At 42.9% G+C, this 20,435-nt stretch overlaps 1 protein-coding gene across 1 annotated transcript in view; it reads left to right on the forward strand.

Annotated features, from left to right (window-relative positions):
- lrp2b (low density lipoprotein receptor-related protein 2b) overlaps nt 1–20,435 on the forward strand; it is a 42,371-nt gene that overhangs the window by 19,103 nt on the left and 2,833 nt on the right. The window contains exons 38-75 of the mRNA XM_040135937.1: nt 27–218; nt 393–865; nt 1,254–1,701; nt 1,907–2,072; nt 2,202–2,360; nt 2,460–2,749; nt 2,924–3,127; nt 3,248–3,490; nt 3,768–3,893; nt 4,064–4,183; nt 4,518–4,649; nt 4,886–5,087; nt 5,199–5,494; nt 5,949–6,465; nt 6,743–6,898; nt 7,227–7,397; nt 7,538–7,761; nt 7,856–8,033; nt 8,674–8,870; nt 9,137–9,382; nt 9,992–10,120; nt 11,509–11,628; nt 11,951–12,067; nt 12,182–12,298; nt 12,992–13,129; nt 13,546–13,668; nt 14,827–14,955; nt 15,909–16,040; nt 16,268–16,393; nt 16,983–17,126; nt 17,258–17,423; nt 17,712–17,840; nt 18,231–18,451; nt 18,663–18,845; nt 19,222–19,341; nt 19,788–19,875; nt 20,079–20,143; nt 20,260–20,422. Coding sequence (XP_039991871.1) covers nt 27–218; nt 393–865; nt 1,254–1,701; nt 1,907–2,072; nt 2,202–2,360; nt 2,460–2,749; nt 2,924–3,127; nt 3,248–3,490; nt 3,768–3,893; nt 4,064–4,183; nt 4,518–4,649; nt 4,886–5,087; nt 5,199–5,494; nt 5,949–6,465; nt 6,743–6,898; nt 7,227–7,397; nt 7,538–7,761; nt 7,856–8,033; nt 8,674–8,870; nt 9,137–9,382; nt 9,992–10,120; nt 11,509–11,628; nt 11,951–12,067; nt 12,182–12,298; nt 12,992–13,129; nt 13,546–13,668; nt 14,827–14,955; nt 15,909–16,040; nt 16,268–16,393; nt 16,983–17,126; nt 17,258–17,423; nt 17,712–17,840; nt 18,231–18,451; nt 18,663–18,845; nt 19,222–19,341; nt 19,788–19,875; nt 20,079–20,143; nt 20,260–20,422 — 7,150 coding nt within the window. The remainder of the gene's footprint in view (nt 1–26; nt 219–392; nt 866–1,253; nt 1,702–1,906; nt 2,073–2,201; nt 2,361–2,459; nt 2,750–2,923; nt 3,128–3,247; nt 3,491–3,767; nt 3,894–4,063; nt 4,184–4,517; nt 4,650–4,885; nt 5,088–5,198; nt 5,495–5,948; nt 6,466–6,742; nt 6,899–7,226; nt 7,398–7,537; nt 7,762–7,855; nt 8,034–8,673; nt 8,871–9,136; nt 9,383–9,991; nt 10,121–11,508; nt 11,629–11,950; nt 12,068–12,181; nt 12,299–12,991; nt 13,130–13,545; nt 13,669–14,826; nt 14,956–15,908; nt 16,041–16,267; nt 16,394–16,982; nt 17,127–17,257; nt 17,424–17,711; nt 17,841–18,230; nt 18,452–18,662; nt 18,846–19,221; nt 19,342–19,787; nt 19,876–20,078; nt 20,144–20,259; nt 20,423–20,435) is intronic.

Raw genomic sequence — 20,435 nt, forward strand, 5'->3', positions numbered from 1 at the left:
CAAGTAGCATTTTTTCTCTTTTGCAGCTTACTACTCCATTAAGGGCAAGTTGGACCTCCATATTGAATCCGGCTTTATGTTCTGGACTGACAATGCCACCTCCACCTCATACAGGGGCATCTTCAAGGCCAAAACAGATGGAGGGGGTTACAGCAATGTCATCACCTCAGGCGTTGGAAGAGGAGGCATCCAGGGCCTCGCTGTAGACTGGGTTGCAGGTATGAAGCCACTGAACCATCATCCAACCATCCCTTCATTCATCCATTATCATTACAAGAAGGCATTAGGAGCAAGAACATTATGTGTACATTACTACACTACAGCTGTGTATCTCTCTGCTTGCACTAACATACCAATTCTCTTCATTCCCTTTTGGCCTTTCACTTCTTCAGGTAACTTGTACTTCACCAATGCCTTTGACAGCAAAACCTTCCTGGAGGTGCTGGCCATCAACACCACCTACCGAATGATTCTCCTCAAGTCCTCCCAAGACCGGTTCCGTGACCTGGCTGTCAGCCCCAAGCTTCGCTACCTCTTCTGGACCGACAGTGGCCAAACACCCAAGATTGAGCGAGCCCTGCTGGATGGTACCAACCGCACGGTGCTAGCAACAGAGAGCCTGGCATCACCTCGTGGCCTAACCATTGATTACACAAATGACTTCCTCTACTGGACAGATGATTACCTTGATATGATCTCCCGCATGGCCATAGATGGCACACAGAGGCAGATTGTCAGGTATGGGAGCCGATATCCATCTCCGACAGGAATGGCTATATTTGGAAACTACATGCTGTGGGTGGATAAAAAGCTTGGGAAGCTCTTCCAGGCCAGTAAAGACCCAACCAACACTGACCAGCCAGAGGTAAGATTTAAATTAGCTCAAAGAGTTAGCTGTTTTGTGATATTCCATTGAAATAAGTAAGTAATCTAGATAACTTAGACAATTTGTTGGAGAAAACATGGGCACAAATATTATAGGGACTCATTTCATTGTTTGGTCTACTCTATGTTACAAATTTCAGAAAAATGCAGTTACAAATTCTTACAGTCCAAGGTGATGACATGACATGTCTTGTTTTGTTTGACCAACAATCCAAGACCCAAAGAAGGAAAGTAATCTTTCTTTGGGTTGGACAGAAAAGGGAAAAACTCCATTTGGGAATAGAGAAAACAGACATTACATAATCTTGCTATTAATGTTCTATCCCTATGCCACTAAATAACAAAATAATTATTTACGATGTTACCAGGTCATTCGAGACAATCTTGATGGGCTGATGGATGTCGCTGTCTTTGATGCTCACATCCAGCCCACATCTGCCAACCAGGTGGGCTTTAACCCATGTCAAGAAGATAATGGACGCTGCCAGCAGCTTTGCTTTGCCATGCCAGGCCAGGAAAATCCAAAATGTGGTTGTGCACATGGCTCACTTCTTAGTAACGGAGTAACATGTGGCTACGGACAAGATGAGTTTCTGGTTTTCACCACAGACTACACGCTGAATAGCCTGAGGTTAGACCCTGCGGATCACAGCACTCCCTATCCAACGGTGAACTTGGGCTTCAACTTGATGGCGTTGGACTATGACTTCAAGGAGAGGCGAATTTTCTTCACCCAGTATATGGGGATTGGTCGAAGCAGGATTGCCTACCTCACTACAACATCCATCACCAGCCCGCCTGTCATTATAGCTGCAAGTGAGTTTAGCATTAATTGTCACGGGGTTCAGATTGTGGGATTCCATCTTGTAATGTGTTTTCTTACTGTTTTATTGTTGGTTATGTTGTGTGTCCTCTCTCCTTCTCACCCAGTCTGTTTCATTTCCACATTTTATTAATCATCTTATCTTTGTTTTTGTCTCTTATTATTTCATTATCCTCTCCTCTTTGTTATTCTGCACAGATTTGGATGATCCAGAGGGATTGGCATATGATTGGGTCAACAAGCGTCTCTACTTCACTGACTACTATAGACGTAATGTCCAGTCCATAGGGGTGGATGGGATGAATCGCTCCATCATCGCCCATGCAAACCGCCCCAGAGGCATCATTGTTGACCCCTGCTATGGGTAAAAGCAACTAACCATTATTTCACTACAGATTGGAGATGGTTTTTAGGGATTAATGGTGTGAGTTTCGTTAAAATATATCAATGAGCTCCCTTTCCTAGCTTGTCTCTCTCTGCTTTCTCTGCCTAGTTACCTCTACTGGACTGACTGGGGCGTCCCAGCAAAGATTGAGAGGGCCACACTGGGTGGAAACTTCCGGACTGCTATCATCAACAGCAGCCTGACAACACCCAATGGCCTGTCCCTGGATTACCAGGAAAGGATGCTCTACTGGGCTGACGCCTCATTGTATGTTCAGTGTTTTATATATAATTATGTTGCAGCAGATGCCATACTGCTCAGATTTTTTTTTTGACAACTCCTTTCTTCCCTCCCTTCTTCCCTCAGAGACAAGATAGAGCGGGCTACTCTGACTGGTGAGAACCGACAAGTGATTGTGCAGGGGGTCATGTACCCGTACGCTATGACTGTCTTCCAACAGGACATTTTCTGGACCGACTGGACTGAGAGAGCCGTCTTTAGGGCTGGAAAAGACGATGGCTCTGGCTTCACGATGCTGGCCCAGGACCTGCAATACCGACCAAACGCCATTCATGTTTATACTGCATCCAAGCAGGAGAGCTGCTCCAGCTCCTGCCAGCAGTTCAACGGGGGCTGCAGTGATGTCTGTGTTCCCGGTAAGAGAAAACGTGGGCAGTTACTGAATCACTCAGTAAGACTTTGGTGCCTGTAGAGAACTCTGAACATCCTAAATTATATAAAGAGGCATTCAGTGCTACTTAATATATCTCTGTTCCCTTCAGTTCTTCTCAATTATTAAATTCTTTCACCTCCCTTAATCTCTCCTGCAGGTCCACTGGGCCCAGAGTGCCAGTGTCCTCATCAGGGAAAGTGGTACCTGGCCAACAACGGCAAAGACTGTATCCAAGACACAGGGAAACGCTGTCAGCCTGAGCAGTTCACCTGTCTCAATGGTAACTGCATCTCAGAACGCTGGAAGTGTGACGGCTACTATGATTGTCAGGATAACTCGGACGAGCTGGAGAGAGTGTGTGGTAAGAAACTAAGTTTAATTTGACTTTGAACAGTGTATGGTTGCCATTTTGAGTGGACATATAAAACATAAACATCATTATTAGAAAATAAATCTAGAGTCTGTCATTCTTCGCACACAGCCTTCCACACCTGCTCAGCTATGGACTTCACCTGTGACAACAGGCGCTGCGTGCCAGTCAGCTACACCTGTGACTACACAGATGACTGCGGTGACAACAGTGATGAAAGGGGCTGCCCCTTCCCCACCTGTAACCCCGCGACTGAGTTCTCCTGCGCCAACGGACGCTGTATCAGTGCAGCCTTTGTCTGTGATGGCCACAGTGACTGCAGAGACAACGCCACCTCTGATGAAATCAACTGCCGTGAGTAATGATCGGCCCAATCAAGGAATTGATTCATTAACTGAGGACTTGATTATGGGGGAAGATGAGATATTTGCTGTGCACATGTTGAAATAGCAAAATTGGAATAAAGGTTTGAAAGAGACAGTGGTTCTTCTGCATGAGTCACCATCTCGTCTTCCTCAGTAACTACATTTGAAGTGAGACCAGATGTGACCCTGTGTAGCTAAATAAGAGTCATGTACCTGTAATCAAAGGACTGCCACTGACCCTGTGTCTATGATCTTGTGCCCTCCAGCCGATAGGACATGTCCTGCTGGCCAGATGAAGTGTGACAACACCAACATCTGCATTTACAATGAAAATCTGTGTGATGGCTACAACAATTGTGGAGACAACAGCGATGAGAATCCTCTCTTCTGCGGTAAGTTGAACACTCAGCATTTGTCTTGCTGCTTAGTGAGAGAGAGAGAAATAGAGAACTGCTGATAAGAACTCTATCACCCACAAAGTTTATGTTTTAACAGCTGAGTAGAAATACATACGGATACAGGTCTAAATCTATGAAATTGTATTTGTGTTACTCTACTACAGCGGGACGTACATGCTCTCCGGACCAGTTCCGCTGTGATGGAGGGAAGTGTATCCCTAACTCTTGGGTGTGTGACTCCATCAGAGACTGCAGCGATTGGACAGATGAACCTCCCTCCTGTGGTGAGTTCCCTGCAATTCCATTTGATATTTCAGGTTTATAACCTCACAGGTACAAGTTACATTCAAACAGCATATTCACTGTCTTGGTAGCTTGACAGGACTCATTTGCCGATGGATAGAGATCAAGCTTTTGACTTTCTTGTCACTATCCATGACTTTTCCATGTCTAGTATGATTTTTTTTTTGTACGTGAAGCCATCACATTGGATGACATCTTTAGGTCAAAATGTGCCATTTTAATTTTTTACTTTATTCACAGCCAACATTGTGTAAAAAGTTTATAATTAATATATAGAAATATAAATATTATTTCTGTTTTTCTGATCCTGTGCAGAGGATCAGATCAGGACATGCAGTCCCAACCAGTTCACTTGTACCAATGGAAACTGCATCCCCCCATCACTGGTCTGTGATGGCAACAATGACTGCTGGGACAGCAGTGACGAGGCTCCTGAACTACAGTGTGGTGAGACACCACTTAGACATTTATCTATTACCCTGTGGGAGGGGAATGCTGGTGGTCTATTTATTGTGTGTGATGGGCTTGAGGCTAGAAAAATACACTATATTTGAGCTAATTTGAGTTTTTTTATTGTTATCAGATGTTTTTGAAAATCTTCAAAACTAAATGTGTGATTTTGAATATGTTTATGGTATATAGTCCCCAACTGACCCTTTTCATTCTTTCTCCTTCCCCCGCAGGACAACGTACCTGCAGCTCCGACCAGTTCACCTGCCCAACCTGGTACCCTGGCCACCCACGCTGTGTGCCCTCAAGCTTTGTGTGTGATGGGGAGAAAGATTGCGCCAATGCAGCTGACGAGCTCCAGAGCTGCCCCAATCGGACCTGCCATATGAACGAGTTTGCCTGCTCCAATGGACTTTGCATCCTTCTCCCCTACCAGTAAGTACGAATTGTGTGTGAGTGAATAAAACTATAAATAAAAGACATTTCTTTACCAGTCCAGAAAGTAATTCTCTTGTCACTTAATAATGAATTACTCCTCCCTTCCAGCTGTGACCGTGTGAACGACTGCGGGGACGGCAGCGATGAGTTGGGCTGTACGTACGACACGTGCAGCAGCAGCCAGTTCACCTGCGGGAACGGAGCCTGCATCTCCGCCTCCTTCACCTGCGACGGGGAGAGCGACTGTATGGACGGCTCAGATGAGGCGGACAGCTTGTGCACTACGCCCCAGCCCACCTGTGCTCCCCAGCAGTACATGTGCAAGTCAGGCGAGTGTATCGACAGCAACAAGGTGTGCAACGGACAGAAAGACTGCCAGGACAACAGCGACGAAAAAGGCTGTGGTGAGAGACACACAGAAATGTCACTCTGTTTACTGATGTAAATTAGTGGAAGAACAGCATCTCTTTCACATGTTTTATTGTTTTAATTCAGTGGAGACCAAAACATGGTTTCTTTCCAAACCAGTATACATGTTGAGAAGATTCTTCACGCTCCTAAAATTTATGTGCAATCGGGGAAATTTGGAGAACTAACATATTAACTCCAATCTTTAAAAAAAAAACACACCATATTTTATGGAGAAGTTTTGCTTTTGCTCATTTTCTATCCTATTAATGGTGGATATTGTAATTTCAATCAGTTCAATGACTAATTGTCCAGTGAATTGTATAGGTTCTTTCTAATCTGTGAGAATCTTGTTCACTCATTTCGAGTTGAGATGTCTCAAGTCATTTGTCCGCGTCCCCTTGTTTCCTGTTTTATCTCCACTTCATCTGCTCTCCTTGTTCTGTTTAGGAGTCAATGAGTGCCGCAACCCTTTTGTCCACCAGTGCGCCCAGCTCTGCACTGATACCCTCACCGGTTACTACTGCTCCTGCCACCCGGGCTACCAACTCATGCCAGATGGCAAAGCTTGTGAGGACCTCAACGAGTGTCTCAGCACACCCGCCGTCTGCAGCCAGATCTGTGAGAACTCTGTGGGTTCTTACCACTGCAAATGTGCCCCGGGGTACATCCGCGAAGCTGATGGGCGCACCTGTCGTCAGAACAGTGGCATTGCCCCATACCTGTTGTATAGTAATCGCTACTACATCCGCAATTTGACCACTGACGGGTCACATTTGAGTATAGTCTTGCAGGGGCTATCTAAAGTGGTGGCATTAGATTTTGATCACTATGAGAAGAGGCTTTATTGGCTGGATGCAGGGGCAGGAAAGATTGAGAGGATGCGTTTTGACGAGACTGACAGGGAGACACTGGTGGATAATGACATCAGAGGAGCTGAAGGCCTGGCGCTGGACTGGGTGGGCAGGTGTGTGAAGTGGGAGGAACTTTTATGTTCTTGTTGATGAATAATATATTAATATATTATTTAATTAATATTTAATTATTTAATTTATTATTTATCAAACACTAGGCATCCAATACATAGATAAATTTGTGTGAAAACTAATTTTAAATTTGCAGGAGAACTTTGTTCCTTTAATTAATAATACATTTTTTGTATACACTGTTGTTATGAATTGATCAAAGGCTGACCAACACAAGGCTGCAGGGATGTTAATGGGAACTTCTTGTGTCTACTGCAGGAAGTTGTACTGGGTGGATGGTTATTACGGCTCAGTTCATGTGATGGAGCTGGATGGACGCTACCAGAAGAGGCTACTGTCAGGGGAGTTCACAGACGGAAATACCACTTATATTATCAGTCGACCTCGTGCTGTAGCTGTCAACCCTAAATATGGGTACTAACACGCACTTTCACACCCACACAGACACAAACACAACACCAAAAGCAGATGTTTAGAGGTGACGTTTAATATTGCCACAATGTTTTTTTCCTGTCAGACTTTACTGTTGCACTGGAAATACCTGTGTAATCTCATTCTGTCCATGCTGGTCCACTTAGGAACAGGAATAGCGTAGGTAATAAATGGGTCCAGAAATAAAATATTAGGTATTACTAGATGTAACTGCCTGTTAATTGCAGGATTTACAATGCTCTTAAATTGTTTATTTGAAATTTTTCCTGTCCCCTCTGTCCTCTCCCTTCCTTTCCTCCTTTTTTCCCAGATGGCTGTACTGGACCGACTGGGCTGACGCAGCATATATCGGCAGAGTTGGCATGGACGGAAGCAATGTCAGCGCTATTATCACAACCAAGCTGGAGTGGCCTAATGCTCTGACCATAGACTACACCACAAACAAGATCTTCTTTGCTGATTCCCACCTAAACTTCTTGGAGTGAGTTAAGACCTTCAGACATGAGTCCATATTAAGTAACAGCAAGGCTCTGAATTCCTGAAGCCTAAATTTCTCTGGATAACAGAGCAGTGGTGAAATGCCTGTAATATGTACTGACCCTTCACTGTATCATCCTCCAGCTTTGCAGACATGGACGGCCAGAACCGACACCGGGCCGTCGCTGGTAGTCTTCCTCATGTCTTTGCTGCTTCCCTATTTGAGGACTGGGTCTACTGGACAGACTGGAACACACACACGGTGGAGAAGGCCCACAAGTACACTGGCGAGCAGCGCACAGTCATGGGGAACAACACACATCGGCCCTACGACATTCACGTCTACCACCCCTACAGGCAGCCTCGAAGTATGTAAACTGTACACGTTTATATACCTATTGTCGCAATAGACCGCAGCTCTAAATTCACCACTACGTCATTTTTAATTATCATATTTCCTAGGTGAAAACCCCTGCTCCTCCCATCACCTGACCTGCAGTCATCTGTGTCTGATCGCGCCTGGCGGGCAGCAAGCTTCCTGCCAGTGTCCCGATCACTTCATTGGCGTCTCTGTGGGCTTCAAGATCCAGTGTGTCGCTGACTGCTCCAGCACCCAGTTCCGCTGTGGGGATAACGAGAAGTCAGTTTCACATTAAAATCATCTGTGTTCCCATGTCACAATCTCCACAATGCTCATCATGCAGTCAGTGCTACAGTTTTTAAGCTGTATCTCTCATAAGATTTAAATTGTAAACAGTTCAACATTATAAATTAACAAAAAAATAATATGCAAATGACACATGACAAACTATCATCTCTTATTTTTCAAACGCTTGCTATACAGACTTTACAAGCTGCTTATTTGTTTAGTTATGGTTTAGTGACAGATTTGTATATCATTTATAAAAAATACACAATATCAGACTTTGTAAGGGATAGAACCACAAGGTCCTGGACTTATTTTATACTTATTACTTTTTAAAAAAAAGTATTTTATTTCTTATTGTTATCTCTGGTGTTTACATAGTTCACAAGTCTGTCCCGAGGAAAAGACAGGCATTCAATGTCTGTCATTAAGATTTATTACAAAATAAAGTAACTAAAAAAACTGAATCATATGAAAGAACTGATAAAAGCTGACAAGGTCAAAAGTATCAAAGGCGTCCAGAAAAAGGAGAAATATCATTAAAGACGAACGGTTGTAAAACAAGTTAAAAAGCATCTTGCAGATAAATTTTGCATTTATTTTCTATAATCTAATCTGCTTTTGTTGTTTTCAGGTGCGTTCCCATATGGTGGAAGTGTGACGGGCAGTCAGATTGCGGCGATGGCTCGGATGAACCTCAGACCTGCCCTCCCCGTTACTGCCCCATCGGCCAGTTCCAGTGTCAAGACGGGAACTGTACCTACTCCGGTTTCATCTGCGATGGTGACTCGGACTGCCCTGACAGCTCAGACGAGGATGCTGCTCTCTGCAGTATGTTAATTAACTTTTCTTTTCTTTTCTTTTTTTATCTTTAGTGCAGAAAACCTGATAGAAAGCTGAAATTAAAATGAATCACTAGAACCTCAAAATTCATTGACAAACTACCGAATAAGTTGTTCTACACTTGCAGAATTTTTAGTGACTGTTTTTGGTCTGGCCTGATTTTCTGAGGAATACTACATTTACTGGTTAAAAATTCAGGCCAGTTCAAATGTTCAGTTTTCAAACACAAGTCAAGCTGTAGTCTGTCCGTGTAGGTGACCACCGATGCCAGGAAAACCAGTTCCAGTGTAAAGACAAGAAGTGCATCCCTGTGTCCTGGCACTGCGATGGAGTAAATGACTGTTCCGATGGCAGCGACGAGGACCCAGAGACTTGTTCCCAGAGGACCTGCCAACCGGGACAGTTCCATTGTGCCAACGGGCGCTGCCTGCCATCGAGCTACGTGTGTGATGCCCAGGACGACTGTGGAGACGGATCTGATGAACCTTATGAAACCTGCAGTAAGTGGTATATTAGGAGAATGCAATTTTAGTCAGTTAAGTCCATGATGAAACAACAACATTATACAATTTATTATTTAACCTGATGATTCCAAATGAGCCCAGAGAGGGGTAAGATGTGTTGTTCAGGGCTGAGGCAGGAACTGAACCTGTGTCACTGCAGGTTACAGGACCAACTGCCTGATTTCCCTCCGACTTGTGTCTGCAATGAGCACAAAAAAAGAATGGCAGTGCCGTAATTGATGGCAGCAGTGCACTGTGGCAGAACAGAGCTGACAGTTTAATCAAGTATAGATTTATCTGTTTTTCAATGATATGTAATCGTTGTAGACTCAGCCGTGCCCCAAGAGAAACCTGAGTGAATTAATGTTGTTGTATTGCAGGTACTGTGGGTTTTTTTTTTTATAAATTTAGGTGGCACAAACTATTTATCTTTCCCCTCTCATCCTCTTCTGTCTGCTTTTACTGAATGTTTGTCTTGCTCTGTCTCATTTCTTCCCTATACTTTCTCATCTCCTATGTTCTTCATTTTCTGTGTCTCACTCGCCATTCTCGCCTCTTTCCTCGTGTCTCCTGTCTCCTGTCTCTCTGTCTCCTTCCTCTGTCCAGTGGGTCCAGACTACAAGTGCGACGCAGACACTGAGTTCTCCTGCAAGACAAACTACCGCTGTATTCCTCAGTGGGCCCGCTGCGACGGCACCAACGACTGCATCGACAACAGCGACGAGCAGGGCTGCGGTCAGTGCTTATGTGCTGGCAGATGTGTTGTTATGTGAAGGCAGGGCTGTAGCAAAGACCGCACTAGTTGAGTCCATGTCAAATCTAATCCAGGCCAAGGAACAAATTAGAAAAACAAAAAAAAAACAGTGAACTATGTTTTTTGAAGTCCATAGGAAGTTTCTTTAGCATGAACAGAGATGTAGATTTTTCTGCAGGAGCTTTGTACACATTGCACCATCGGAAAGAGCTAATGGAATCTGGAAATGCATTAAGAATGAAGACAAATACAAAACGTTTTTGCCATTTGTGTTATAGGCTTATTTTTCCTGCCTTTCCTAAGTTTCAAAGCCACTTTCACTGTATGATGTAGACAAGCATAGGATGTTAAAGTGATGTTAGCCTGAGAAAGCGCTATAACTCCGTCTGAGGAGAATTAGTGGGATTGACTATGGTAATATTTTTTTTGTTTTTGAGAGTATAAAAAAAGCTCATTGAGTGAATCGTTTATTCAGTTTATTGTTCAATTTCATTGTGTTTTAAACCTGTGTTTTAAACCTTAAGCGTTGGCGTGCAGTCACAGCACGCTTGCTCTTTGGCCACATGTTGAATCAACTTTTTAAGCCGTCTCTTTCTGACTTTGTCCTTCTTACAGAGGAAGTGACCTGTGATCCTCTGGGAGATTTCCGATGTGACAACTACCGCTGTGTTCCCATCCGCTGGCAGTGTGATGGCACCAACGACTGCATCGACAACAGCGACGAGCAGGGCTGCGGTCAGTGCTTATGTGCTGGCAGATGTGTTGTTATGTGAAGGCAGGGCTGTAGCAAAGACCGCACTAGTTGAGTCCATGTCAAATCTAATCCAGGCCAAGGAACAAATTAGAAAAACAAAAAAAAAACAGTGAACTATGTTTTTTGAAGTCCATAGGAAGTTTCTTTAGCATGAACAGAGATGTAGATTTTTCTGCAGGAGCTTTGTACACATTGCACCATCGGAAAGAGCTAATGGAATCTGGAAATGCATTAAGAATGAAGACAAATACAAAACGTTTTTGCCATTTGTGTTATAGGCTTATTTTTCCTGCCTTTCCTAAGTTTCAAAGCCACTTTCACTGTATGATGTAGACAAGCATAGGATGTTAAAGTGATGTTAGCCTGAGAAAGCGCTATAACTCCGTCTGAGGAGAATTAGTGGGATTGACTATGGTAATATTTTTTTTGTTTTTGAGAGTATAAAAAAAGCTCATTGAGTGAATCGTTTATTCAGTTTATTGTTCAATTTCATTGTGTTTTAAACCTGTGTTTTAAACCTTAAGCGTTGGCGTGCAGTCACAGCACGCTTGCTCTTTGGCCACATGTTGAATCAACTTTTTAAGCCGTCTCTTTCTGACTTTGTCCTTCTTACAGAGGAAGTGACCTGTGATCCTCTGGGAGATTTCCGATGTGACAACTACCGCTGTGTTCCCATCCGCTGGCAGTGTGATGGCACCAACGACTGTGGTGACGGCTCAGACGAGAGGAACTGCCGTGGGTGTTATATTTTCCATCCTTCTCAATGCCATTGCAAACCAGAAAGTATACATGCTGACCAGAGTAACAAAATTAAAAAAAATTTCTTCAGGTTTGCCTTGTAATTTGGGTTATAAATCTAGAAGGTGCAAAAAAAAAACTTAATTGATTTCATGTTTGTTAATGCCAATCTAACCCTACCCTTTCAATCTTACCATCATCTTAAAGAACTGTCTCTTTGTGTAGTTTGAGTGTGTGTAGGGTGTGCAAACAGTAACACCTCATTCTGATCTCATACTGAAGATATATGTGTCCCTGTGACTGTGATTATGGTCTATAGAGCCAAGGCCTTGCTCTGAAAGTGAGTTTCGCTGTGACAACGCACAGTGCATCCCTGGAAACTGGGTGTGTGACCATGACAACGACTGTGGGGACAACTCAGATGAACGAGACTGTGGTGAGCAGGACGCTGCACACAAACTCAGTCCCTCAGAATATTCCCTGTCATAAACAACACACACACACGCGCGTGAGCACACACGCACACGCTAAAGTCCTGGCTCTCTTCCAGATTTGCAGACGTGTCGTCCAGGTTCATTCCAGTGTGACTCAGGTCACTGTATCCCCGCTGCTCTGCAGTGTGATGGCCGGCCTGATTGTCTGGACCTGTCAGATGAGACCAGCTGTCGTAAGTAAACAACGTGAAAATTAATCGCAACTGCCCGCAGTGTTTGAGCGCACTTCTGTTTTGTTTTTGTGTGCGTCTGCATTTCGTTAGGCTTTAATTATTACAGAGTAAAGTCTTTATTATGAAAATGTCTAAAATGTGCTGCAGTAGAGTACAAGCAACTAGAGAAGCAGTTTAACCCATCCTGATCCTATTTAGAACCTGAAATCGAACATCGACAATATCCATTATAATTTTCCTTTACTCTGTAAAATTGCATTGAACCGCATTAACTACAGTGCAAGACGGCAGTCTAATCACAAAATAGTTCTACAAGATCTAATGGACTTTTACAACAGATAATTTTTAGTCAAATCTTTTGACATTTACTTGACATTTACTGACTCAGAGTGTCACACCTCCATATCGCAGTAAAGAAGGTGGCGAGTAAAATGTTACCATAACCAAGAGAAATGAGGGCCAAAACTACAGATATAAGACAAAAGTATTTCTCTAACTACTCCACTGGATCTTATTCAATAACCACCACACTGGTTTTACTGGTCAGCTCCCAGGTATGAGTGTCTATACCAGAATGAGAGTGAAGAGAGACAGTGTTGCTGAAGAAAAAAGAGAATCAGCAAAACCTCTAAAGGTGAAAATGTACAAACAGTTGACTTCAATAATGAACCAAATTTTTCCCCACGACGACAGCTACTCGTTACCCAGGGGGCCGGTGGTGCCCTCCGAGCCAGTTCCAGTGCGGGAACCATCTGTGTGTGAGCCAGAGCTGGGTGTGTGACGGCAATGACGACTGCGGGGACCGCTCTGACGAACAGCTCAGCTTATGCTGTGAGAGTCATTTTGTTTGTTGTGTATGGCAAAGTCCTGTGGAAAGTTTGTATTTGTATTCTCTCTGTATTTCATCGTCACCATCATTCATGCCTTTAACCACATTACTGCTCCAATCCTCATCCTAACTAACGCACTTAGTCTGAGGATTGATAAAATATTTAGAGGATTTCCATGTGAGTAATTTGTCTCAGACATAGATAGGTGAATGAAAACAGATTTTTTTGCCTCTCTTCTTGAACGTGACCGAAGAATCTGGACAAAAGCAGCTCTGCAGCTGCCTGCCCCCATTAACTCTTGGTCATAATTAAGTCAACGAAGATGCTGAGAGGAGGCAATTAATATTAGTCGTATGTTTTTAATATTTTAACCCCTTGGAGATTAGTGTCAACTCAGATTTGTTTTGGTTTCACCAGTGAATGTCACCTGTGAGATGCCGTCCAGGTTCCGCTGTGCCAATGGCTACTGTATCTACTCTGGCCTGCTGTGCAACCAGAAGGACGACTGTGGAGACGGCAGCGACGAGAGGGAAGAGCTCTGTATGACTCTCATGCACACACATCCCAGTCTGTGTAGTTGTTGCAGGTTTATTTTGAATAGAAATATTGCTCCTTACCCATTGGCGGTGCTATTTATGCATAACAGGCACTGTGTGTTAACAGCAACATCCTCATTCACCTGTTTTAATCTGTTTCTTAAATCCTCCTGAGCTGTAGCAGAACTCAAATGTGATGAAATCATTTTTGAAACGGGGTTTTTCTGTTTCAAAGCAAAGACCAAACACTTGTATCACTGAGGCATTCAAATGTTGTTATTTCAAAAAGTTGTGCCTCTATATGTAATACATTAGGTTTTGATTACAGTACAGTACTGTTGTTGTGTTTTTAATAATAAAAATGCTTTTTCTCCCTTTTTAAACATAGCCATAATCAGATTTGTAATAAATTCAGGTTCATTAAATGCACCACTAATCATCAGGTTCTGGGCTCACCGAGGATTAGTCCAAACAACACTAATGCCTCCTGAACCTTCCTCTCTAAGGCCAGTGAAATGGGAAATTCCAAAATGGCATCAGTGTCTGCACAGGACACAAAGCCTGAAACATACAAGGGATAAGGAAGTAGTCTGTTTTATAGAATTGTTACACAATCAGCTTTAACATCAATCAGAGCAAATTATTTTGAGAGGAGATTAAATAGTTAGGCTCAGAGCAGAGGTGGACATTGGCTTGCTCATCGAAATCCATTTGTTTTTAGGGAGGAGACAGTAAAGACAGAGGGGAAGATGTGGAGAAGCCTCTGGCTGAATCAGTAGATAGTATACGGGATGGTGTCATGTCAGAGTATATAAGTATGTGTCTACACTTGAGCACTTGACTGTGTGAGAGAATTCCTGTATGTACACATATCTCAGCCCACATATACTGTATGTGTACATGTGTGTCTGTGTGTATGCATGTGGGTGTTTAATCTAATGGGCAGTCCGTTCACAGTCTTTTTTTTTTTTTTATCGTTAATGTTATTGTGTTTTGTTTTGTTTTTTGACAGTTGGGGATTAAAGAGCGACACTGTAGAGAAAGCTCTGAATTCAGTCTTAGATTAGTGGAGGCGATCGTGTTTCCACAGATGGGGTGTATACCCACTCAGCCTTCCCTGCATACTTGTGTTGACGACTCCCTCCAACTGTGTCCTTCTCAGGCCGCGAGCCCACGCTGCCCCCCTGCACACTGGAAGAGTTTAAGTGTTCCAACGGACACTGTGTGAACCTGCCATACGTATGTGACCACAATGACAACTGTGGGGACCGCACTGACGAGTTAGGCTGCAGTGAGTAGCACGACAAAACACAAATTCACCCACTGGCAATATCCTGTTTTAATGCCAGTGTAAAGTCAGTTATTAGATATTGAGATAACACTATGAAACCTTTTGGATAACAAAAATGTGACCTAATGTTTCAAAATGACAGATAACTGCATCTTTCAAATTTTTAAGCAGAGATTTAAGGTGTTTTCTGTTCAGTATGTTAAACTTAATTATAGTTAGAATATGTACACCGATAATGGCAAAAACTGTGATCAGATCAAATGTCAAGACCAGAGCAGCACATCACATTCAACAGAAACAAAAAAAATGGATTGTATAATAACAAGAAAAAGATGTCACAATTATGACATACGTATTGGATAATTACAATCACATGAACATGTGGTCTTGTATGGAAGTATGTTGCAATCGCCAACATATACTCGCTAATTTTGACTTCCGTGCCGTGTAATTATGACCTTCCATCCTTCCGTTTTCCACTGCTTATCTGGAGCCGGGCTGCAACCTGATTATGACTTAACATCTCATAATTATCAGTCAAGATCTTGTAATTCTGAGGAATGGATCTCACAATTATGATGGATATGGCTGTAATTATTGTGGGGCCTTTTTCTTATAATATGCCATATAATCCATACCTCATTACAAGATCTTTTCTCACAATTTATCTATAATGCATTTTGGTTTTAATTCCACTCCTTCATAGTTTTTCAATGCTGAGCTGCTCTACCTGGGGCCATAACACTTCAGGTGGACAGACGTATCTCGTTGTCTGGTCTATATATGGTCACATGAAGATTCACTGCAGCAAATCATTTTGAACAGATTACTGGATTATGGTCAATAGTTGCATTATTCTGCCCATGTAAACAAAGTAAGTAGGTCTATAATTTGGCTCAAGACAGAAGCTGTTTTAAATGTGTTTTAAATGTGCTTTCTTTATCATGCTTCAGATTTTGGTGACGATCGCAACTGTGAGGAGAAGCTGTGCCAGCACGAGTGCACCAACTTGAACGGCACTGGTTTCATCTGCTCCTGCAGACCCGGATACAGAGTGGACCCAGACAGCACCTACACCTGCCTGGGTACACACACACACACACAAACACACACACACGCACACTCTTGGTGCCTTTGAGAGCGCTCCCTCTTTTCTCTCACTCATACACGCATGTCTGCACATGGATGAACACATCAACAAAATTTCTCCGAAGACATCACTATTCCAGTTGAAGATCTGGTGGGTAAAACCATGCCTGTCAGATCCGCAGAGCAGGGAAAACATGACCAGAAGTTTACTTTTCTCTTTCAGACATCAATGAGTGTGAGGTGTATGGCACCTGTCCTCAGGTCTGTAAGAACACCAAAGGCGGCTATGACTGTGAGTGCGCCCCTGGGTACAGGAAGGTGGGCAACGGCAAGATGTGCGAGGCTGTGGGTGAGAACAATCTTTTACTAAGCGTAAGCAGACCTAAGTAGATGGGTCACCGAAATTGATTTTTTTTTACCTCACTTGGAGGAAGTGGGAACAGATACAACAGGCCTCTGTCAGTGGCTCATTAATGCTGTGCTGGTAAATCTGGTTAGAAGGGGTGCCCCTCTTTTCATTCTCCTACTGTAAATTTCTACCAAGAAGACCGCTGTTTTGTGACATTAAGGAAATTCTAGTTTCTGCTGCTGTTGAAATCCTATTTAATCTCATCGCCACAATGTAGGCCTCGTGTTTGTTTGGCATTATTAACTTTACAAAGTACATTTATAATTTGTGGTTTCTATATAGAATTTTGGAGAAATACAGAGTAGATATTAAACAAAAAGAAAAATGAAGATGCATGCCTACATGATCATTTTACTGGTAGAGAGACTACTCTTAAAAAATCTCAGGTTTAATCCAATCTTTCAATGTGTCCATCCACGAAATGTTTCTGAACAGTGAGACCGAACTTTTGTTTTCCTATTACTACGTCCCTGTAGTTAGAAGAATCAGCAAAATGCCAAAATCAGGTAAATGTCCGTGTCTCCCTCAGGAGCGACTCCCCTGCTGCTTCTACCAGAGAACATTCGTATCCGGAGGTTCAACCTGCAGACGGAGGCCTACCATGACTTATTCCAAGAAGAGGAGCACATCATGGCTCTGGACTATGACTGGGACCACAACAGCACTGGGTTCAGTAAGACACACACAAATTAATACTATATATTGCAGACTTAGAAAAAAAGAAAGACAACTTGGTCCTTGCTTTGAAAAACAGTAGTAACAAATCTTAAATCGTGTTTGATGATGTCTTTGTGCTTTTTTCAGGTATGTTGTACTTCACTGTGGCCAGTAAGGACTCTGTGCCAGGTGCCATTAAGAGAGCATACATACCTTCGTTGGATGATGGCAGTAACAACATCGGTGCTGCTGTGGACCTCGGCATCAAATACATCACCAGACCAGACGGAATCGCCGTGGACTGGGTGGGCAGGTGCGTTTGCGCTGAAGTTACTGAAGTACCTTCAGCACTGTGGTGCCTCAAGTTTGATCATAGTCTATCAGTTAAGACTATTTTTTTCATTTACACGAGTGTGATGCCAATTAAAACCTATGATCAAATTTAAAAAAGGACAGCAGTGCCAGTAAAAGGGTTGCCCTTCGGTAAAGCACTTATAGTGTGTACTGTACTACTGTACTTTAAAAAATACAGCTTCTTGATAGAGTTTGCATTTGTCTAAGCATGTGATGTGAAGAGTTATGTATTTTTTTCTCATTTTAGAAACCTTTACTGGGCAGATTCCAGGGTGAAGCGGCTAGAGGTGGCCATGTTGGATGGACGCTACAGGAAGCACCTAGTCAAGACTGAGCTAGGTCACCCATCTGCTGTGGCTGTCAACCCACGACTGGGGTAAGACAGACAGGGCTACCACATCTGGCTCTAAGGAACTATTTGATATATTGCTTTAATTTAGAGAGTTAATTGACTTTGAGGCAGTTTATTTATTTTCTGTCACTTTGTGTTGCTTAACTTGTACATCCAAATATTACACACAATCATTTGTTAGTAAGATTTTGTTTCCCTCGAAATATTTGTCGATTTTCCTGAACTAAAACGGTAAGATATGGCAGACATTTTTCTATTTTTCTCCTCCCATGTAAATTCTCTGTTAGAGAAGTGCAATTCCAAAGATGATGTTATATATATATCTGCAATGGAGAAAACCTTATAGGTGGGACCTACTGTATAACCTATCACATCTCAGAGACCAGTGCTCACACCTCTGCTGTGTTTCTGCAGGATGTTGTACTGGGCAGACCGTGGCGACGCAGCCAAGATTGAGTGTTCTTGGCTGGACGGTCAGGAAAGGAAAGTCCTTGTGGGTGACGGCCTGGGTTGGCCTACTGGCCTATCAATCGACTTCACCAACGGTGACAGAATCTACTGGTCTGACTCGAAGGAAAGCCGCATAGAGTCTGTTCTGCCTTCAGGAGAAGAACGTAGAGCTGCCCTCTACATAGGTGAGGATGAGATTGTAAACGTGAGACTTTAATTAAAATGATTTGGCACATATCCTGTCTAGAGGAGAAATATGTTCCTAAGTGACCTCAAATGCTGCATGTTTGAATGTGGATGGGTGATGTAGAATCTTGAGGATTGCTAAAATTTCCGGTTTCCATCAGTTCACTTTTTCACTTGGGATTTTGTTCATCTATGGTGCACCCTGTGTAGATGTGAGGAACCCCTTCAGTGTGAGTGTATTCGAGGACCATGTTTACTGGAGCACTCAGGAGAAAGGCGAGGTGTTCCGCCAGGACAAGTTTGGCCACGGAGCCAAGACCAAGCTGCTGACTGCCGGGCCCTGGCTGACCCAGGTCTCTGTGTACCAGCAGCAGAGATACAACTCCATAGCCAGTAAGCCGCACACTCACCCACAGCACATACAGTATTTACACAAACTGCACTATATTAATCTTGTGGAATAATGTGCATAGGGTGTTTTTGTTCATACAGTATGTCACACTGATTAAATAACGTATTATTGCTTTTTATTTTTAAATTAAGAATTGTCTGTTGCTATTTTATTGTTGACTGATATATTTCTTTTATGTTTCTCGAATCAATAATCTGCTAAGAAGAAAAGTGTAACTGCAGGACGTTAGCCATGATCAACACATCTCCATTCTTTTCAGATTACCATTTTAAGTTTTAAACTTTAAAACTAACAGTAAGTCCTGCTCTTTAACTTGTTGAAATGGAAGAATCAGCACAACCCTTCTTGTCTCTGCAGTGAAGAATCCATGTAAGGGAACCTGCAGCCACCTGTGCTTGCTGCGACCGGGAGGCTACACCTGCGCCTGCCCGGAGGGCACCAGCTTCATCCCCGGCAGTAACACTGAATGCGATGCTGGTAAAAAATAAATTGTGTTCTTATTATTAATTTTCTTCAGAATGTGTCATAAAAACATGGGGTATCATGCATTGAAGTTGCAGAAATTAATCTATGATCGTAATTGCAGCAGAATGAATTGAATTTAGATTATTCTCTCCTGTCTCCTTGCATGATGTTTATAGCTAATGGGGCCAGATATCCAAACGAATCCAGAAACGTCTAGTAAAGAGGTTATACAATGTAAAATACCAGTACAATAATAACTACTTTGTCTTAATCATGGTGGACAGAGTGGATAAAGACAATATGCAGGAAAAAAGGGACCAGAAAGTCATAAATCAATGCGATTTACCCAAAAACTAAAATCCATCCCAATCTACAACCCACTGATAATACTTTTTCTGCAACAGGACAGTAGAAATCATTTGCCAAGTTAAAATAATTGTTCACATGAAACATCTCAGGGTTTGATCCACCACCTACCATGCCACCACCATGTCAGTGTCAAAATGGAGGCACCTGCTACTTTGATGACAACAAGGCTCTCTGCAAGTAAGATTTCTTTTTTAGTCTTTACAACTGGAAATTGAGAGTGGACTAGAAAAAACACCATGAAGACATGACCTCCCGTGCAATCATAACAAAATGCTAAAAACTGATGCACAGACAAATGTATTAGTCCAGTTACCAAGTAGTGTAAGTGAGAGCAGAGGTTTGAAATGTTACAATTCTAATGTTTGTATTTTGGTTCACAGATGTCCTCCAGGCTTTAAGGGAGAATACTGCCAGACAAACATATTCGACGTGGTTGCATCCTCAGGTATATTTGATTTCATAGCCAGAAATATAACATCACAACATCCAAAGTCACTCGTAACCGGCAAAACTTGATCTTATTATTAAGAAGCGCCTTTTGTCCATGTTCCTCCGTCTCAGCTGGAATAGCCATCGGGGTGACCGTAGTGATTGTGGTTCTGCTAGTTGCTCTGGTCTATACTGCCAGGAAGAAGCCCAACCTGCTGGAGAGGCTGCAGAATAACTTGCCCTCCTTGCCCAGTATGCCCAGTATGCCATCTATTCCCACCCTGGCAAGCTTCAGGTGAGATGGAGCC

Source organism: Xiphias gladius, chromosome 9 (genome assembly GCF_016859285.1).
Source record: "Xiphias gladius isolate SHS-SW01 ecotype Sanya breed wild chromosome 9, ASM1685928v1, whole genome shotgun sequence".
NCBI classification, from domain to species: domain Eukaryota; kingdom Metazoa; phylum Chordata; class Actinopteri; order Istiophoriformes; family Xiphiidae; genus Xiphias; species Xiphias gladius.